This window comes from Poecilia latipinna, unplaced genomic scaffold (genome assembly GCF_001443285.1).
Source record: "Poecilia latipinna isolate Pla-1442-1.1 unplaced genomic scaffold, P_latipinna-1.0 Scaffold15, whole genome shotgun sequence".
Lineage (NCBI taxonomy): Eukaryota > Metazoa > Chordata > Actinopteri > Cyprinodontiformes > Poeciliidae > Poecilia > Poecilia latipinna.
Window position 1 is genome coordinate 575,541 of NW_015112631.1, and position 21,649 is coordinate 597,189.

The window sequence follows — 21,649 nt, forward strand, 5'->3', positions numbered from 1 at the left end:
GGCCAAAAACAAAAGTTAAGGGGAAATTTTGGTTTTTTAAAAACAAAAAAAAAAAAAATTCAAAAAAAAAAAAAAAAAAAAAAAATCAGGCAAAATTTTCCAAATCAATAAAAAACTTACTTTCAATAAAACATTTTAACAAAAACTGCAGGTGTGTCTGCATCAAAACATGTTTATTTTTTCATTCAATAGGTAGAAAATCCAGAAATTTTACTCAAGTAAGAGTAGAAATACTTCATAATAAAATTGCTCAAAGTACAGTGTAGTAAAAATATTCCTAAAAAAACATTTTCAAAACAGTTACTCAGATAAATGTAACTATGTACCACCAACTCACCTCTCCGTAGAACACCGTGTTGTTGTACCTCCTCATTTCTGGGTAAACGTTGTCCAGGTACCACTGGAAGCTCTTGCACTGCAGATTCTTCCTCAGTGCGACTCTCTGAGAAACATCGCCGAAGTCGATGCCGTGGTTCTGCAAAACACAAACCACTGGTACAATCCTGGTCTGTAAATGTGAAATACTGACGCAACTCCCCAATTCCAGGTGAAGGAGTCACAGTCTGAATTTATTTTGTCAAACGCTGGGAAAGTTAATGGTATTAGTTGTGTCAGGGCCGGCCCAAAGCATATGCGAGTTTAGCGGCTGCTTAAAGCTTCCAAAAGCACCAAGCTAGCATAATATATACATTCAAAATAACAGAGTAATATGCTCCTACAAATGGAAAATCAATTTACACATTGTTTTTATCGTCGTTGCATAAATAATAGTTGATGTCTTCCTTTTGATGGCTGCTGTAGTTTGATGTAAGATATCAAACTTGTTATCTTGCTTATTGTAAATTTAGTGTTCATCAGCTGGTGTTACTTTCAAGTACTTAATATGGCACACTTAAATATTTCTCTGGATTTTAAAATCCATTTTTTTTAGTTTTTTACTCCTGTAAGGTTAACATCATAACAACACTGCTATGTCGTAAGATAGTTATAAAAGATGCTAATGACAGCAGGTAGAATAGAGTAGCTGAGGAATGATAAAGCATCTGGTGTTGACATGTTGGTATGAGGAACCCCCAAGTAAAAATCTGCCTCGGGCCCCAGAAACGTTTTGGCCGGAACCTGAGTTGTATGTCTTGCTTTGCAGTGCAAAAAGGAGCAAAAAACATTAGAATTTTGGATATTTTAAACTGATTTTACCATCAACATGGATACATTTGCCTTTTCTTTATTTGGACATTTTAATAAAGGAATTTTGCTACTGCAAAGATTTTCTTTAAAAATTAGAAATCCCTCAAAAATGTCAATGTTACCATGAATTTAGCCATATTTGTATGGATAAATTAATAAAAAACAATAAACTAACAGTAATCTATTTTATAACATTTAAAGTAGCAATCTGTAACACATTACAACCATTATCTTGAGTCCTTTTTGCTTGTGTTTCTGAACTTTTTTACCAGAAAGTAGCAAGTAACTCTACTTATTACTTGTTTACAAACTTCTGAATGTGTCTTACTTTACTGTATATTGAGATTTTCACATTGATTATTTTCAGACATTTTCGATCATAATTTATCTGTCAAAATCAAACCAAAAGTTAAAGTTATTAATCAGAAGAGATTCTAAAAATTAGCTAGAAATTAACAACAGGTTTATGCTGTACAGCTTTGTTAATTTTTTCTGTCTGAAAAGTTATTTTTCTGCTGTTTTCTGTAACATCAGTCATTTAAATGTGATTCACTTTTAGTTTTTTTTACATTGCCTTTAAATGTACACAATAAAATTAGACGTAGCATCTGAGATAGCAGTTTGTAGGTTAGCTGCATTGTTGGAGCACATTAGTGAATTAATGTAAAGAAAATACAAAGCATTTGTGTATTACTATCAGGGACAGCCTGAACATTTGCTGAAGTTGTATAAAAATTGCTTTAGAAGTCAGTGTATGTAAGCTAATTAGCTATATGCTAATTAGTTTGATGCTGCTGTGATCGCTGCACTAAATTAACACCGACAGGGCAGTAAGACGTCTGCAGTGTCTCACACCTAATTAATTTTCAAAAACACATTTTTCCCTGGTTGTAAGTACTGTATATAAATTTCTTTGAGGATTAGAGAAAAATGAAGCACATAAGCAGCTACATTATGTTGTGTTATTAACGCTAATTATTCGGAGGATTTGGTATGAGTAAATAAAATAATGGTATTTTGTGTTAAATAAACATTTGTTTGTTTGCATGTACTAATTGATGCAAATGATTAGAATAAAAAATCAAGGGGAAAAAACAGAACAAAAACATTGACGATCTGTAAAGTTGAAGCTAAACTTAAATGGAAAATAGACAAAATATTTTATAAATACTTTTTTTGTTGCTGTAGTTCACTGGGAGTCTGTGAGATTGATGCTGTTCAGGTAGAGCTCTTACCAAACGTTTTGCAGCAAGTCTTTATCCTGACAGTCAAACAATAGAACGTATATTATCCTGAAGCTAAACTCTCGTTATTTAGGAACATTTCAGCACATTTCAAACACTTTTCTTTCTTATTATTCTAAAATTTCATGCCACTCCATTTCTATTTACACTTAATGAAGAAGGAAGCTGCACTCAGTAGCTGCATTTCCATTACAAGCGTATGCAAAACTTCCACTAAACAAGAAAGGCAATTAAAATCACGTGAATAAGTTTGTTAATACAATAAGTCATTAAAAAACGAGCGCCATCATCCTCCTACCACTTCCTGTCGTCTTCTTCTTTTCCCACAGTGATAACATCCGGCTGTTAATCACTTGAAGTGTATAAACAGCTACAGTAGCAAAAAATGTAGCTGTGATGCAATAAAAAGTGTTTCCAGAATGCTCTAATTTCCATACAAAAAAACACTTCTTCCTAGTGCCAAAACTTTGTCAAAAAACAAGAATTATTTTCAAAATTGCTGTTTCCATTACACAATTTTACTTTCAAAATGTCAAATTGTGGATTTTTAAGCTTAATGGAAATGTATCCAGTGTCTTCAGAGATTTTCATGTGGGGCTTGTTGCAGCGCCCCCACAGGTGAGGAGGGGAACAGTTTCTCAAAGCGTTTGATTGGTTTGATGCAGTTGAGTGTGAAAGAAAAGCAGCAGCTGAAGAGCAACAAATGTTGCCATTTTGATCCCTGATCAAACCGAGTTTACCGGACTGTCAGGTGGAAACACCCTGAGATAGTTTCTGTCTTCAAGGAGATCGGTCCAACTGAAGGTGTAACCAAGCTAAGCATCGTAGTTCCTCACCTCCATGGGGATGTTCCAGGCCAGGTACACATTGGATTTGTATTCGTCCATCCAGACCTCTGCCACACGCAGAGCGTTGCGCCGGGTGTGGAAGGCGATGTTGCTGTGGTAAGGTTTCTTCATTCGAGCAATGTGAGCCACTCTGGAGCAAGGCAGCACCTCCATGCTGCCGCCGCAGAGCCAAACCTGCAGGCAAAATGTTCCACAAGCATCTATACATGGGCTGGTGAAAATAATTATAAAAAATTTATTAATGAAGGCAGTTTGGATTTTTACTTTATCCTCTGATGCTTAGAGTTCACTAAATGAGAGTATTGTAGTATTTGCTTTTCTGCTGCAGAATTGAATAAAATACAGTTTAAAATACGACAGACTTTTAAATGAAAGTGTGCAGAAGCAAATTCCCAAAGCTTCCTGCTTCATGTGACCTATTTATCTTTATGGGCCTGCTGTCAGCGGCACACACAGGACCGCTCCTCCTGGAGACTTAATGGGGCCTCATTTATCAGTGATGCCACGCTACAGCGGCCACTGCTCCATTTAAACCTGCGGGCGTAAAGAGTACTCAAGAACAAAAGGAAAGTGGGTGACACACAAACCCTGATGCCCAGCTCGATGTTCTCCCCTCCGTAGACGTCCATGCCCGAGTCCAGCAGGCCGAGTTCCCCAAAGTAGTCCCGGTTGGCCACGAAGGAGCAGCCAATCATGGCAGGAGTCCTGCAGCAAGAATACCAGCGATAAAGACAATTTAGAAACTGTAAGGAAAACCTGTTGAATTAACAAGCTTTTGCAATTATCACTGCAAAAACACAAAATCTTACCGAGTATTTTTGGTCCAGTGCAAACATTTTAGTACACACAAAATTAACTTACAGGTGACTTTTCAGCAAGATACAGCAGCTCGTTTTAAGTCAATAATTCCTTAATATTAATGAAAAAGTTCTAGTTCCACTGGTAGAATGTTCCACTGCACCGTTACCTAGCAACCCCCTGCCAGGCCCAGCGTGTTGCCTAGCAACCAAGTTCTAGTTCCACTGGCAGATTAGTTCACTTATAACTAGGGGAAAATGTCTTGTTATAAGTTAAATAATATTCCAGAGGGACTAGAACTTTTTCATCAATATTAAAGCTGCAGATTTTTGCAGAAAGTGTGTGAAAAAAAACATCACAGCAAAAACACAAAATCTTACCAAGTATTTTTGGTTTAGTTTCTAGTGAAAATATCTCAGTTCACTTGAAGTAAGACAAAACTATCTTTCAAGTAACTTTTTAGCAAGAAATAGGAGCTTATTTTGAGTCTATAATTCCTTCATTTTGATGCAAACGCCCAAGAACTTTGGTCAATGCTTTTTACAGTATTTAGGGTGAGTGTTTCTTGCCTGATGGGTGCGGACATGTCTCCCTCGTCCCACCACTGCTTGGGCGGGTTGATGTACATGCACCACAGCTCCCAGTTGTAGCCGTGGCCCGAGTTCTCGTAGCGCTCCACCTCGAAGGTGTCGTGCTTGATGTTGTCGATGGATGGCAGGATGATCCTCTTATGGTTCTCTTTTATTCTGGCCAGCACCGGCTCGGCCCTGACCACAACACAAACATGTTACTTAAAAAATAAAATAAAAAACACACACAAACCCAACAGCAGCACAAAGTTTCTGAACTTCTCACAAATTTCAATCAGGGAGTATTATGCTTTGTCTTAATGAATCCGCTCTAATTATCTCAGCTTCTGCTTCAGAACGCCAATCCTCTGAGTGCTAATTAAATTTATCCTGTCTTAGACTGCATGAGAATCTGATAAGAACGGCTGAATTAAATCCTCTGATACAGCTGGAGGCTACATTTCTTCCTGACAATATGGCTGCAAATGTATTGATACTGGAAGCTTTAATCAGTGACCAACAATAGGGGGCTTAGCCCAGCAATAACCCTAATGCGACAAACGGTGGGCAGATGGAAATATACACCTGAAGGTGTAAAGCTTTTGTTTATCAATAATAATTCATATTATCATTTCATTTCCTCCTAAATGTTTATGTAAAAATATCAAAACAAGCCAGAAATAGAGAAAAACAGACGTGATGATTATCTGCACCACACATGGAAAGAAAACAAAATAATGTGAAAGTACAGTTACTTAGATATAACTTTACTTAAACACAAGTAAGCTTGTCCTTAAGTCAGTCGCAATAAATTTAAACAAGCTCAATAATTTCCATTTGCATGATTTATAGTTTCTCTCTTTCTACCAAAACTGGATGATAAAAGTCTTCAGTCTGATGTTTTGGTCTCAACTAAATCATTTTTTGAAGGACAGTTTTGTTTGCAGAGACTTAATAATTCTTTTTAATTGTTGTTTTGTTTATTTATTTTGAATATTTAAAATGTCTTCCAGTTCCAGTGTTAAAGGTTCATTAGAATTTAAAGCTTATTTATTGAAAATGGTCTCAAAACAACAATATCATTAATCTTAACTTCTTTTATTGATTTTGTTATTTCTACTGTTTTCTCAGCCAAGCCGTGTTGTGTTGCTATAGAAACACTTCCTAAAGCGAATCAGATTTCTACGATGTTTTAATGGGCGCTTACATTTTGTTTTTGCCCCAAGTATCCTTCCCTGAATCTCTGCACAGGCTAAAATTTGTTTGTCTATTGAAGAAATTTAAAATATCATTACAGAAAAGATGAAGGACGGTACGCACCATGACGGAGTAAACTCCACATGGGCATCAAAAAACCCGGTGACTTCCGCCGTCGCCACCTTCCAGCCCTCGATTCTGGCCCGGATCAGTCCTTCTCTCTTCTGGTTTCTGACGATCTTGACCAGTCCAGGGTAGCGCTTGTTCACGTAATCCTCCAGCGGTCCCTTCAGCTGCTCTGTAAAACAAACACGACAGATTCAGAAAACTCTCACACCTCGCTAATCCCAGCTGGAAAATAAATTCACTCTGCAACAGATTAAAGACCAACAATCTGGCGATTAAACCTTTCAAACATTATTGATCTGTGGTAAATAATCCAGATGACTGTATTTAAACATTTCAGTTTTTATAGCTTTCCTTATAGGGGCCGATAACAAACACTCTTCAAAACGGGAATAACAAGAGAACCTTCAGGAAATACAGATGTTTGTTGATTTTGATCATATGACAGTGAAAGGCTGAGAAAGTAACACCTTATAGTAATTATTCATCGCTACACTGCAAAAAACACAAAACCTTACCAAGTAGTTTTGGTCTAGTTTCAAGTGCAAATATTTGCACTAAATAAGACAAAACTAACTTACAAGAAACTTTTTAACAATACATAGGAGCTTGTTTAAACTCAATAATTCCTTAATATTGATGAAAAAGTACTAGTTCCAAATATTTAACTTATAAAACTTATTGACTGTTTAGAAAATATTTAGTATTCAAATTGAAGGCTGGCCCTGTCAGCACGTTTTAGTGTCGCTGCCTTCAACATTTATTCCTTTTAAACCTTTTTGACATCTGTACAAATGACTGCACACGCAGCCGCATGTACATTGCTGTGAATGAACGTTACTATGTCTGACCTTGTCACATTTTCACAGAAAATGCGTCGGGAAAGCGCCAGCAGAATAATTTACTCTGAGACTTTCAGTTCCAGACAGATTAATGGAAAGCAGAGCATGAAGGACACAGACTTAGGAAATTAAGCCGATCCCAGCAGAGGAATCCGACACACAACTCAGGCTGTTGCTTACAGTTAAGCAAAGCTCTGTGTTACACTTCGTCCTGATGAAACACTGAATTGGGCTACATTCACACCGCAGCCTGAAGTTAAACAGAAGTTGTTTTTTCTATTTTTTTTTTCTTTATGCGACCCGTATCTGGTCTTTTCTTGACAGTCTGAACACCAAATCCGATACGTATTTGATCCTTTTAAACGTGACCGAGTCTGAACCTCCAGGTCGCAGTCATATGACCTGAACGTCATTCATACTCGACAGACGTCACTATTCTGCGTCCAGATACACGCAAGCAGGAAGAATAACAACAGCCATGGCAGACTATATAATGAGGATTAAGTTGCTGGCTCTGGTTGGACAACAACTTCAAAATCGTAAGCTAAGCTCCACCGTTAGCATCCATGTTTACTTCCGCAAACACTGAGCACTTCTTCTTCTTATGACGGTTGGCAAACACTGAGCAGGTTCTAAGGATAGTTGACTCTGCAGCCTGAAGTGACCCAGTTCCGATTTTTTCCCCTGCGACCTGTATCTGATCGATCTTTTCGTAACAATCTGAACAACACAGATCGGATTTTGTTTCGAATGCGACACAGGCCACTTGGATGTTCGATACGCATCTGATCTTTTCAAATGTGACCCGAGTCTGTACAGCGAGGTCTCGTTCATACGACCTGAACGTCATTCATACTCGACAAACGTCACTATTCTGCGCGCTGTAAGGCGCAAGCGGGAAGAAAAGCCGTGTCTGAATTGAGGCTTAAGTTGTTAATATGCTGCTCCGGTCGGACAACAACGTTAAAATCTAAGCTATACTCCATCATTAGCATCCACTTTACTTCCGCCAACACTGAGCTCTTCTTCTCCTAATTTTTTGCGGCGGTTAGCAAAACACTGAGCACGCGCTCTATGTGTGACGTTATTGCGCCCTCTACTGCGCATGCGGGACACTTTCAGGTCGTTTGCAGTTCACACTGGGGATCGCATACAAGACGCATATATTTGTAAATGTGAACGAACACGCCAAAAACAAACAAACAAAAGATTTCCTATATAACTCCATACAGGAAAATGTTATAGATTTGTTTGGAAATTAATACAATTCGCCAGGAGATAATTTATTTTCCTCCGACGTTTTACTGCCCTGCAATATCCAGTCCTGACGTAATCAAAAACAAACACACACAAAAAGAAGGCTTCAAAACAAATTTGCAAAAATGAATTTCATAACATGACCCCGGCATACAGTGAAGCAGAAAGATGACTCAAATCTGCTGTCATGGTTCCCTGCGGTGCTTTCTTTAAGCTGCAGCAGACTCCAAACAACACCAAAGGGAGTCTACGGTTCCACCTTTGATCCATGAATTAACTCATCAGCCGTTTCCCTCCGGAGTAGAGCAAAACCTCCGCTTTCTTCCCTACACACACCAGCACACACACTTAAATATTCCCCCCAAAACAAAAACACATTTCACATTCCCTCTGTGTTTCTCTTTGCTCTTATCTCTGTCCTTCTCACCCATGCTCTTGATCACAAAGCAATTTCCCATGTGTTTTTGTTCTCTCTCACGCACACACACACGCATACACACACACCATGCATGCAAACACGCTGCCATGCAAACGAGGCTAAAATGGAAGTGTGAGGCAGTGAAGTGAGTATTATACACTGCAAAAACAAAATCTCACCAAGTAGTTCTGGTTTAGATTCCAGTGTAAATATGTTTGTCCACTTGAAATACGATAAACTAATTCACAAGTAACTTTTTAGCAAGAAATAGAGGCTTATTTTAAGCAAATAATTTCTTAATAATGATAAAGTTCTAAAATTTACTTATACTAAAATTAACTTATAACATGGGAAAAATGTTGTGCTATAAGTGAAATAAACTGCCAAAAGAACTAGAACTTTTTCATTAATATTAAGGGATTATTTACTTAAAACAAGAGTCTATATATTGTTAAAAAATTACTTTTAAGTAAGTTTATTGTATTTCAAGTGTACTAAGATATTTGCTAGAAACTGAACCAGAAATACTTGGTAATATTTTGTATTTTTGCAGTGTAAGTCTCAGAGTGTGTTTCTGAAATGGATTCAGCTGAGTTAGTGACTGTTAATCCTCTTTTATGTAGGATTATATTTATTTACCTTACAGTGTGAATCACTCTACTGTATGCTAATATTCACCAAACATGTATTTTTTCTACTGCTTTGTTGCTAGCGCCTCGGATATATCACATCTGTATTTGGAGGTTTCTTCACAATCTGCAGAATTTCACTGTAAATATGGGAGGTTTCTGCACCTCAACCATGCAAATGTGCTCAAATATTTGTCAATGAAAAAAATTGGATCATTTTGGCTCAAAATGGTCCGATCACTACCCATGGTGCTGTGCTGCTTTGAATTTGTGCTGTTTTATCATTAGTGACCATGTCACCTGATGTTTTTGTTAGGGATGCACCGATTTATCAGTGATCAGCCAATACTTGTCAATAAAACCGATCTAATCCTCTGATCCCATCAACCTCAGCAAAGGTCTAAAAATGAACCACTCCTTTAAAACAGACATTTGTAATGTAATGTCGCTTCTATTTAGTTGATTTCACCTTAAAAATGGACATATGGTGCTGCGCGGCCGGCTTCGCAAACAGACAAGGGTAGAAACCAAACTTGACATTTTATTGTAAAACTTTTAATGAGGAAAGACGTGGCGGCGATGGATATCGGCCATCAATCATAATGACTGGCATTCCTCGGTGTAACCGCGGATTAGCAGCAAATACTTTTTACAAGGTAAGAAGACTAACGTTGACTTATCTTATAAGAAAGTATGATAGATTGAAAAGATATCAAATATGCATTATGGAGAAGGTACAGGTCTAATCATTGGTAACCATGGAGACGATGCCGCACCGTCACGTAGCCTAGCATGTATGGAAAAAACTGGTTAGCATCTCGTCTTGTACGTTTTTAATGCTGCTCCGGTTTAAGGGNAAACNCTGTTTATGGCATAGTGATATAAATCATGTGGTATGAATTCAGACAAAGTCATTAATTTGATCAACACGTCAGGAGGGAGGAGGTTCGGGTCGGTTTCTTTCCAACTTCTGTAAATCCCGCCGTCTATGAGCCCCAACCAGGTGAGTTACATTCACAGACAAATTAGCTCGACTCGAACAAGTAGAAGCCACGAATAATCTGGCAAAGACAACTTTGGAAAACAATTTCAGTTGCTCAGTTCAATACTCCCGATTCTCACTTCCGATGTCCATCATGGCGCCTGGAGAGATTAAGTCACATAGTTGCAATAGGAACCATTTGTGATGTGGTCAAGCCTGAGTTAAACTTGGTTCGGAGGCCTGACTGATGCGTTTAACCTCTATGTTGGATTTATTGAAAACATTTAATTGTCTAATTCTGACAGCCTCGTGTCTTCCCTTCATCGTCTCCATCAAAGTCGTCTTTGCTTTCCGTTCTGCTGGATTGCTTCCTCCACTTCTTCCGGATCCTGCAGTCGCTCTCCGACCTCATTTATCTCCCCCCCCACCTCTTTCTCTAATAGCCTGGTTTGTTCTCGCAGCTCTTCCATTATTTCATGCTTCCTCCTCTCCACTTCTCTGACCTTCCCTCTTAATTTGCCTTTTGTCATTTCCTTCAGCTCTCTTCACTCTGTGACCTTTCCTTTCTTGCAGTTCCATCCCATTTCTCCGACACCTCTCTGTCTTTCTGGTTTCTTTGTTCTGCTGTTTGCTTTGAACCGTTTTCATCTCAGAAAGCCCCCGATGAACAAGACGGGGACGTTTTCCTGTGACATGCCGCTGATCGCTCTGTCTCTATCTGCCTGTCTGTCGGAGGAAGACATGGACGCCATCAGTCACCGCGCTCAACGCTCCTCTTCACACAAACCTGCAGCGTTTCCCAGAGGCTCATCAGGCCACAAAAGGCTCCAAACACTGAACCCACAGCGACATGAAAGTAGACTTTTGTCCTGTGAATATTAAATAATCAGGCAAAAATGATGACACTCTGATGCTGTGCAGGATATTTTGTCTCTTCCTAGTGAAAAAAGGTTGAGTTAAAGTTATTACCGCTTCATAATCTCTCATATAAACGTGAATTCTTTATTTTAAGGTTTCTGGGGTAAATTATTATCACCATCACCGATACTTATTTTCCTATTTGAAGCAAGAATCAGAGCATACTCGCTTCTCAGATTAAAATAACTGTTTCAGTTGCAAAAACAAAATATTATCAGGAATTTTTGCCTAGTTTCTAGCACAAATATCTTAGTACACATAAAATAAAAACTAAATAACTTAAAAGTAATTTTTCAACAAGATACGTAAGTTTAAGTTAATACTTTTTTAATTTAAACAAAAAAATACTAGTTCCACTGGCAAATTATTTCACATAAAGTAGGAAAAAATTCTTGTTATAAGTGGAAATAAAATCTGCAAGTGAATTTTGACGTAAAACAATCTTATTTATTTGACTGAAAATGTATTTTATTTCAAGTGTACTAACAATTAGACAAAAATACTTGGCGATATTTTGTGTTTTTTCGGTGTATTTTTGCACACTGCAAAAATATTAAATCTTACCAAGTATTTTTGCAAATATCTTAGTACACTTGAACAGAATTATAAAATAAGATGTAAAAGTACTTTGCTACTTTTACATAAGTAGACTTTTCAGGTATCTGTACTTTAGGTCTGTATTTACCTTTCTAAGGATTTTTTACTTTTACTCCCCAGATTATAAGAAACATATTTGTACTTTCTACTCCTTCTATGTTCATATATGTCTTATTACTTCCATGATGATAAAGATAATAACAGAAAAAAATCCACCCCTCACACAAAAAGTGTTTTATCATGTTATAATTCACCATTCAGTCGGATGCAACCAAATCAGACGTTCATCATCTGTAGCCTTATTTTCAAAATCCTTCCATGTTTTTGGCTCAAAGAACGAATAGTGACGAATGCTCTGTGTTTTGTGCATCTAAATTATCCAGATATGAAGAAAAACTATGCATATCAGTATTTTTTTTTATTTCTATACAAACATAAAGAATGTCAGCAAAAGAAAAAGATAATGTGTTTTTTATGCCTAGAACCTTTTAAGTGTTTTAGACTTATTGGAAATAATTTTGTATTCTTGAAGGTGAAAATTACTTCAAAATTTGTACTTTTTTACTTTTACTTTGAGTGAAACAGTCTTCTATTTTTACTAGAAGTACAGATACAAGTATCTGTACTTGAGTACTTTGGACTGGACACATCTGGATTTGAAATAGGACAAAACTAACTTACAAGTAACTTTTCAGCAAGATATAGATGTTTGATAAGTAACAAGCTAGGCTTCCGTGAGGTTGCTAGGTAATAAGCTGGGCTTCTTTGAGGTTGCTAGGTAATAAGCTGGGCTTCCTTGAGGTTGCTAGGTAACGAGCTGAGCTTCCGTGAGGTTGCTAGGTAATAAGCTGGGCTTCTTTGAGGTTGCTAGGTAATAAGCTGGGCTTCCTTGAGGTTGCTAGGTAACGAGCTGAGCTTCCGTGAGGTTGCTAGGTAACAGACTGGGCTGATTTGTACCTCTGTACATTCCAGAGGTTTTTGAAATGGCTCATTTTTCCAGACACCAAAAAACATGAACTTATTACCAAAAAAAACGGGTTTGGTGGTTTTTTTTTTTTTTTTTTTAGACACGTGGGTTGTTTTTAGCAACAGTAGGAACCCAAATGGAAGTAGAAAAATGTTAATTTCTCGTACTGACCGTCGTCGCTGTTGTCGTCCACCAGGATGATCTCTTTGAGCAGGTGAGCCGGCGTGTGATTGACGGCCGAGTGGACGGAGCGCAGGATGACCGACAGCGCCTCGTTGACGAAGATGAAGATGAGGGAGATCTGGGGGAGATCTCGGGGATAGCTGACTTTTCTACATCTGCAGAAAGAAAAGCAAATATTAGCTAAATTTAATGCAAACCAAATATTCATCCAAATATTCATCCTTCACTGCTGCTTTAAAGCACAAAGGAAGGAAAAACGTGCAGCTTTCTCTGCAGGCTTAATCACATGTTCTTTTGCCGTGTTCACAGTGCGTGTGTGTGTGTGTGTGTGTGTGTGTGTGTGTGTGTGTGTGTGTGTGTGTGCTGCTGACAGGAGGCTTATTTTCACCTCTGCTCAAACAGCTCTAATGAAGAGCAAAGAGGAAGGAAGGGTGAGGAAGCTCTAAGTTTAGCTCTCATGTAGGCGGTTACGTCTTCCTTCACGTTCCTCTGTTGTCTCTCTTTAATCAATAACAGTGTGAGATAAAAAGATAAATGGAAGTCAATAAATAATAAATCCAAGGTTTTCAACTGAATGAATGACTGACCTTCATCGTGACTTTAGTCAGAGATTTTTAAACCACATCATGATTGATCCTGGGGTTTTTATGATGAAGAAATTCTCTGATGCTCCTTAAAACTTTTATAAATTATGTTGTTTTTTTATGCGTATTTCTTAAAACTGTCACTAAGTGCTGACAATATAAACTTGCATAATTTGTGACAAAATCAAGCTATTCTAACATCTCACTGTAGTCCTACCGCTATCTGCAGAAACGTTCGGTGAAATCCAGCCAATCAGAACGAGGGGGCTGGTCCTAGCGCTGCTCAGACCTTTCAACCAGTTTCACAAACAACTGAGCCGTTTTTCTTTATATTTTTTATTAGCACTGTTACGTAGTGAAAGCTTCTGCAATCAGATCACAACAACTGATGACAGCAACAGCTGTTCGTATCCTAGCAACCGAAATCAACAGAAGGCAAGATAATACAAGACAAAACCAGATACTCAGATTTCAAAAATCAATCATGCTTTGTACTTTGTAATTATGAACAATCAAGTTGAATTCAGATAATAATAATAGTAATTATGTAAATTACATTTGACATATAAATGAGTCACAACAACTACGTTTAATCTAGTTTAAAAGCAAATTTCTTCTGAGTATATATCTTTTGTAAAGACAAATTAAAACATCTGTAAGATTACTTTTTGTTCTTTTGAAATTTTGTTTCCAAATCCAAACATCCAATCCACTGCAAGACGATCTTACAAGAAGACCAGGATCATAAAGCGCTGACGCATCAGGATCCAGATTAATTCAAGAGTTTTCCTGTCAGTTTATTAAAGGAGTCAAAACCCAACGAGCCGTTCTGCTTTTCTTTAATCTGCCAAACTTTTCCCTTCAATTTAGCTTTACTGCACCTAAAGATTTGTGACAAAATTTGAAATAGAAACACTGAGAAACTGTTAAATAAGCTCAAACTCATGTACGAAAGAATAATCTGAAAAATTATCTCACATTTCCTTCCAAATTTCTGTTCACATAGTAATTATACCTCGTCTTTTCTATGGTTAACTACTTAATTAACCCCTTAACTGATGGGGTCCCATCCATGGGAAACTAGAAATTCAGATAAATTAATGTGTCTGAATTCTCTTGCCGTTTTCTCCTCTTTAAACTCTGCCAGTGTCCATTATGACACTTTTATTGGGCGGCCTAGGCCCCCCCCCCCCCCTTTTGATTGACACCGCATTCGACCAATAATGTTTTGAAATGACTTTTCTCAAACCAATAATTTCCAGAGAGCGACTTGAGCTCGTTTTGACATCCCCATATTCTTTCTGGAATATTTCTGACTGGTCAACTCAGAAACTAAATCTAAAGCCACAGGTGTAGCCAACACCTGTCCTTATGACAGTTACGCCTAACTGTCCTTCAGTTAGGCGTAACGTCCTGAAGGACTGGTGTGGACGTGTCCCCACCAATATTTCCTGCACCTTTTTTTATGTGCCTGCATCTTTGTAACTCAGCAGCAGCTGCACGCTGCATTCAAAGCATTAACAGGTTAATTACCTGCAGGTAATGCTTTTTAAAATTCCTTTGTAAAACGTAAACGGTAAGTCGGCTCAGTGATCTAGTGGGTTGGACGTCACGTGACCTGCAGAGATTTTATAGATGGAATATGATTCCTCTTTTCCAAATGACATTAAATAAACTTCCATTTCAGTCAAACATGAAATTAAGGGCCTAAGAATTAAGGGGTTTATCCGTCAGACTAATAATTAATCGACTTACAACATGAACAAAATATATATTGAGACTAATAAGATTGTTGATGTGTTATTACCTTTATTTATTTCTTAGGAAAATCTTATAGAAATAACGAATATGAAAGTTCCTCGAAGCAAATTGAAAACACTCATAAAGTTCTTAAACACTCGTTGAAAATGTTTTTTAAATAAAAATATAGACTTTAAAGAGGAAGAAAAGAAGCACAAATATTTCATCCACTCACAACTTTATCCACTTCCACTGGAAAAGTTCTAGTTTCTAAATAATAAAAATAAAAGATCACCGCATCTCAAAGAACATTTTTACTGCCTCAAACTGCAAACACATTTTTTTCTGCAGCAGCTTTGATCTCATTGTTAAAAGGCGAACATCAGACGGGACTTGAAAGGGAATATTCAAAGCTCCAGTCGCTGCATGGAAGGCAGAACTGGAAACTGAAAAATCTAAAGATGTGAAGTGAATCGAGTTGGTGTGAAACGGAGGAATTATTTTCTCAAGAAACACTTCATCAACATAACATAATCAACCCAGAGAACTCCATACGATGTGATATGATGTGATATACACAAATATTATTAGTATTCCTGTGATGCTGTGGGAAAACAGTTTACCTTAAGAAATTAACACTTAGCATAGCTTTTTATGAATCCCACAACATCTACGACAACCACACAGTCTGCACAACTACAACTCAAATATCAGAGAACCAACATTACTTAATCCCATCCTGTTTACATGAATCCACTTACCTCTGCATGCCAAATGCTTAATGATGACCTACTATGTTTACTATTCCTTTGGCTCAAATCGTTCTTATATGATGAGATTTTAATCTGCTCAGTTCTGCTTATTCTGAGCTGTTTTAGAGCCTCCTGTCACTTTAGATCCAAATAAGCTGCTGCTGGCCCCCAACTCAACATTTACACTCACTCATAAAAATGACTGCCACAGATGCGTAATTATATAACCGTACATCTTTGAGAAGCAGAAGTGTATCCTCCTGTACAACCAACAAGACTGTAACAAGTGGTTTCTGGAAGGCAAGGCAACAACAAAACACTTGTCTTTTCCAGGAGCCATTGTACAGCACATACAGCGGTAGAACCAGCTGACCAAACATGCTGGAGCTCAGCCTGGGTTGCTAGGTGACGGGCGGAATTCTGCTGCGGTTGCTAGGTAACACTGCAGCGCCTGCTGATTTGTTCCGTTACATTTCAGAGGTTTTAGAAACAGTTCTTTTTCCAGACAGCTATAAAGATTAACTTATTGCCAAAAACTGGCTGGGTTTTAACGATTAGGTTGTTTTCAGAACTTACAAAATGTGAATGTTTGCATAATAGGTCCCCATTAAAATTGAAAGGAAAACTTAGCCTAGACTCACCTTTTGGTTAATTCAGCTGAAAATATTCTGACCAATTAGGGGAACTTACAGACCAAAGATAATTCATGCCCAAAAGGTCAATTGATCCCCTAATATAAAAAATACCAGATTATACCAGTAAGACATTTTCCTTCTAAGTGAATTAGTACTTTTTAATCAATATTAAGGAATTATTGACCTAAAACAAGCTCAGATATTGCGTTGAAAAGTTACTTATAAGTTAGTTTTGTCTTATTTAAGCAAATATCTTAATATTTAGTGTTTTTGCAGGAGCTGCAGTAGAAACTGCAGCGATTCCAGCAGCAGCAGAGTTGAATGATCAATGCAAGCAGGAACAGCAGTGTGTAGGAGAGCAGCATGAATAGTTTCAAATGTGAGTGAGAACTTGTCACTTCACAAGTACAGAGTCACTGAACACTGTGTCAGTAATCATCCTTTATGATTCCCTCAGCGGTGCGGATGGATGCAAGCGGCTTCACAAAGTTTCACGTCTGCAGGTTTAAATAAATTAATGCAAGAGCTGTTAGACTTTTTTTGTCTTTTAGCTCCTTTTTTCGCTTTGCCTTCGTGTTTCTCCGCCACCTCCTGCTCTGCAGAGTAAAAGGAGCCTGAATGAAACGCAGCGAGGCTCATCAGGCTCCAGCTGACATCCTGCTGCTGCAGATATCACACCCAGACTCGCTTCGCATGCCGCTCTTTTCCCACCATCCTGTAAGACTCCCTGCGGTGACAAGTAAGAACGCTTTTCCACGCTATGAGAAACGGGGGGGACCCACACATGCATGCCGCTGGTGGCAGCAAAGAGCAAAGGACCGTTATTGGTAGAGACTTTTAATCTGCTCACCTACGCAGAAAACTGGGTCGGGAAAATGTTCCCAGAAAAAGAAACATTCGGTAAAAACATTTACAGCATGAATAAAGATAAAATATACAGATTTAGTCTCCTTAGAGATCCTGTTTCTACACTTCTGTCATCATCAAACTACTTTTAATAAAAATAAATCTGAGCAAATACAAAAAAATATATTTTCAAATCATGATTTATCTCTTTAAGTGGAAAAATATATTCAAATAAAATTAGGAAAAATAAAAATAATTCCCCCCTTTTTAATAGATAATTACAAATACTAGTTTACAATCACTTAAAGAGGCAGTGTCATGTAAAATTCACTTGTTGTAAAGTTATTCCCTCATCAAATCACACCTGGTGTGTCGCTTTGATTTTTTTCATGCATGTTTGAGAAATCCTTTAATCTCCATGGCAACCATTTAGCTGAACAAAACGCCTCGGTGGACGTAGCCCCGCCTTCAAGACGCAGCTCCTTCTCAGAGCTGCAGTTTCCAAGCTTCCAACTCTCCTGCTCAGCTCCTTCAGACTAGCCAGCAGCAATTAGCAAACAGCTGCTGAGCTCATTATAGGAGCTGCGTCTCAGTGAAACGCTGATTATTAAAGGGTTAATAGAGGAGCCATGTTGTGATGACTTCCTGAAGGCGGAGCTTCAGAAAGAGCAGGAGTTTCTTAAAGAGACAGAAACCAAATTTCAAGCAATCAATTTATGAAGTCAAATTTCTTTTAAGTTATGGTTGATATAAACATAGTTGGATAGTAACTACTTACATTAACTCAATTACATTCACTTCAGTAACCTTTTATTTATTTCCTTTTAGGAGTATGTTACTACGCTGTACTTTGAGTGACTTTATTACTAAGTATTTCTTCTCTTACTTGAGTAAAATTTCTGTATTTTCTACCCTCTAAATGAAAAACAAACAAAATTTAACCAGAAATTCACCAGACACAGACACACACCTGCAGTTTCTGTTAAAGTTTCTAAAGTGTTTTACTGATTTGGAAACATTTTTCTTTTGCCTGATTTTATTTTTTGTTACTTAAATGAATTATTGTCATTTTGGTCCTTAAAATACAAAAATTTCCATTTAACCGTATATTTTGATCCGGCTGGTCATGTAATTGTTAAATATTAATTGATTGATAATCTGATCAGTTATACTTGAATTGACTTTTTATCAAATATTTTTTTACTTTTACTTGAATAAAGTTCTGTTGAAGCAGTAATGGGTTGAATACAACTTGGAAATTAATATGAAAGCTGAAAATAACTGGAAATATGTTTTAAAACTGATGTTTAAGCCTGAACGAAGCACCAGAGCAGAATGACTTACATATTCAGATGAAGGCGTGGGGATAATCTAATATCTCTTTTCTTTTGCTGAAATAATTAACTTCTTGCAACTGAAGTTTTCCATGTGAATTACATTTTCAAAAGTTTTAATTGGATTTTCTTTGCAGAGCAGAAAAAGTTCCAAGTGCATCTATTCTCAGCGAGTCGAGTTTCCATTTATGGAAATAGATGTCGCTTCTGAATTATTAAAACTTGTTTTATTTTCACAGCTGAAAGCACCAAATAATTTTGTGTAATCTGTAATCTGACGTTAGAAGGCCTTGGAAGCTGAGTTTTTTGTTTTTTTTGTGGCTGACAGACTGACTTGTTGGGCCGGTGGTCCGGGATGGTCCGGTCCAGAGAGATCCTGTCGCTCAGGTAGGCGTTGTAACCGTACTTCTCCTTCAGGTACTTGGCGTCGCTCTCCTCCAGCGGGGAGAGCGTGGCGGGCAGGCCGCCTTTCCCGCGGCCGCCAAAGCCCTCGATCAGGCCCAGGGACTTGGACAGACCTGTTGGACCGAGACGAGCCTTCAGGTTGAACAAATTCACAAGAGTTCAAAGGTTACAAACCGCATGGCGAAACGTTAGCATGAACTTCACTGATAAACAGAATCACTGAAATCTGTTTCAGTGGCAAGAAGAAAAGCTGGTTAGATGAGAGCAAAATCAAACTTCCTGACCACAACAAAACATTAGATGTAGAGGAAAAATTTAAACTGTGACCCTACAGTGAAACATGGTGGAGGCAGCATCATGCTGTGGGAATGTGTAGCAACAGAAGCTAATTATAATTGATGTAAAGATGGATGAAGCTAAATAATCCTGGATGAAAACGTGCAAAAGACTGAAGGGAAGCTTTGCCTCTCAATGGAATGGTTTGGATGTATGTGTGAGAATGGCCTACTCAAAGGCCAGAAATAAATCCAACAGAGAATCTGTGTTGCACATTGATGTTAACAGATGCTTCCCATCTACTCAGCCTGGGATTCGGCTGTTTAGTGAAGAGGAATGGGAAATAGTTTCAGTATGCTTCAATTATTTTATCATTTTTTTGATGATTAATCGATTAATCAGATTTAAAACATTTAACCAGTTTTCATTTAAGCCTTTTACACACAATATTTAAAATCCATAAGAAGACGCAAAAAGGAACTAATTAAATTAGTTTTTGGAAAATTAAACTAATTTTTTTTCCCTAAAATGCAAAAAATAGATAATTNGTAACAAATATGAAACTGCAGCTAAAAAATATACTGAATATTGATCGGTTGATTATTTTTTGGGTTAATAATTTGATATTAAAAGGTGCATAGTAGGATTTATTTTTATTTATTTTTTACAGAATTTGAATCGGGGGAAGCTAAATCTGCGCCTTCAGGAGTATTTCGTGACGAGCAATTTACTTTTTTAATCTAAAAATGCAAAATATATTTATTCTTAGTGCAGTTTTTCTTTTTAATCAAATGTCCATTTTAGAGTCTGTATACTTCAGTTAATCACTAAATTAGCTGGTGATTATTTTAATAGTCGATTAATCAAGATTATTTAGATTAATCGTTTCAGCCGTACGTTTTAAAGTGTCCAGAAGGTGAAAAAGAAAGCCAGTTAATATCCTTACAGGTGTCGGGGTTTTACTTCCCAGCTGTTTTGTGATGATATCTGAGTGGAAATGTTTTGTTACCGTTCAGCTGCCGGTACACCACATCCTCCAGCGAGCTGAGCCTCTTCAGCAGCACCTCGTGGCTCACGCTGGGCCCCTGCGCCGTCCCGTTGGCCCGGGGCCGCCTCCCGTCAGCCGGAGCCTCCGGACCGGCCGCCTGCACGCTGCGGGTGTTGCACTTGGCCCAGAAGGTCATGAACCCTGCGACCGCCAGCACGTTGAGCAGCAGTAACACCCTCCATCTTCTGAAGACAAAAGCCATGAAAAAGAGTTCGGGCGCTGGTTTGTTTGGGGTTTTTAGGGTGGGCGGAAGGTCAGGTGATGTTCAGCGGCGATCTGGAGGCTGCAGGGATGTCTCACCGGGTAACATCAGCGGGACGGAAAGCCGCAGGGAAGCTTGAGCGACCAGAGCCAGCAGTGCGCCGATGAGAAGACGATTTATCCGCCGCTTTGCTGTCCGACTCCGGGGTTATTTTAGGCTGCATGTCGCTCTGCTGGAGCAATCCGGGGCGCCGTCCGCCGCCTCTCCGTTTGAAATCATCCTCTGAAGATGTGGGACAAAGACAGCAGTGTGTGCGGAGCGCAGAAAGCAGATGAATAATTTAGGAGAAAGGAAAATATCCGCGCTTTTCTTCTGGGGTTCCTCTCCCTTCGCGTCCGACAGAAGTCGGCAGTGATGCGACTGAGATGCTGACAGATGCTTCAGGGAAATCCTTCTGAAGGTCCAGCCAGCATCTCCTCCTCCTCCCCTTCCTGCTCTTCCTCCTTCAGCCGTTTATCACTATCAGATGCGCGGATGGTGAGGAGCTATCTGCGCTCGGAGATGCAGCAGCGGCGGCAGCAGCCAAAACAAGAGCACAAAATTAAAGCGACCTTTTTTCTTTTTCTTTCTCTTCACATTTTGTCCCTCCAGTCCTCCCAGCACATAACGTCTTCCTGTTATTCCTGTTCTTGTTTATTGCGGCTGTTTATTTCCTCGTATTCTCCTTTTATCGGGCTTCTGGACTGGATTTCCCTTCGCAGCAGCAGGTCGGGGAGGGGGGAGGTGTCTGCTCAAATTAAACTGAGAGAGAAAAAATACTGTTCTTAGAGAAACTTAAACTCCAATATTAAAGATAATCTAAGCCAGGGGTCTCCAAAGTGAGGCTCAGGGGCCGTTTGCGGACACTGGAGTGGTTTTATGTGGCCTCCAACTGCAGAAATTAACCCAGAGCACACAACTACAACATGTTTTTACTCAAGTAAAAGTAAAAAAGTATTTGGTAAAACTCAAGAACTGAGAAACTGATCAAATTATCAGTCATTTAATATTTAAAAATTACATCA

At 38.4% G+C, this 21,649-nt stretch overlaps 1 protein-coding gene across 1 annotated transcript in view; it reads right to left on the minus strand.

Moving 5' to 3' along the window:
* Positions 1 to 20,808, minus strand: part of galnt17 (polypeptide N-acetylgalactosaminyltransferase 17) — a 28,938-nt gene extending 8,130 nt beyond the window's left edge. Inside the window, exons 1-9 of the mRNA XM_015032849.1 lie at positions 20,684 to 20,808; positions 20,345 to 20,568; positions 18,989 to 19,172; positions 12,752 to 12,918; positions 5,968 to 6,142; positions 4,648 to 4,845; positions 3,868 to 3,985; positions 3,269 to 3,454; positions 338 to 475 (exon numbers count right to left, since the gene is read on the minus strand). Of these exons, the coding sequence (XP_014888335.1) occupies positions 338 to 475; positions 3,269 to 3,454; positions 3,868 to 3,985; positions 4,648 to 4,845; positions 5,968 to 6,142; positions 12,752 to 12,918; positions 18,989 to 19,172; positions 20,345 to 20,568; positions 20,684 to 20,808 (1,515 nt within the window). The remainder of the gene's footprint in view (positions 1 to 337; positions 476 to 3,268; positions 3,455 to 3,867; positions 3,986 to 4,647; positions 4,846 to 5,967; positions 6,143 to 12,751; positions 12,919 to 18,988; positions 19,173 to 20,344; positions 20,569 to 20,683) is intronic.
* Positions 20,809 to 21,649: the final 841 nt, after the last annotated feature.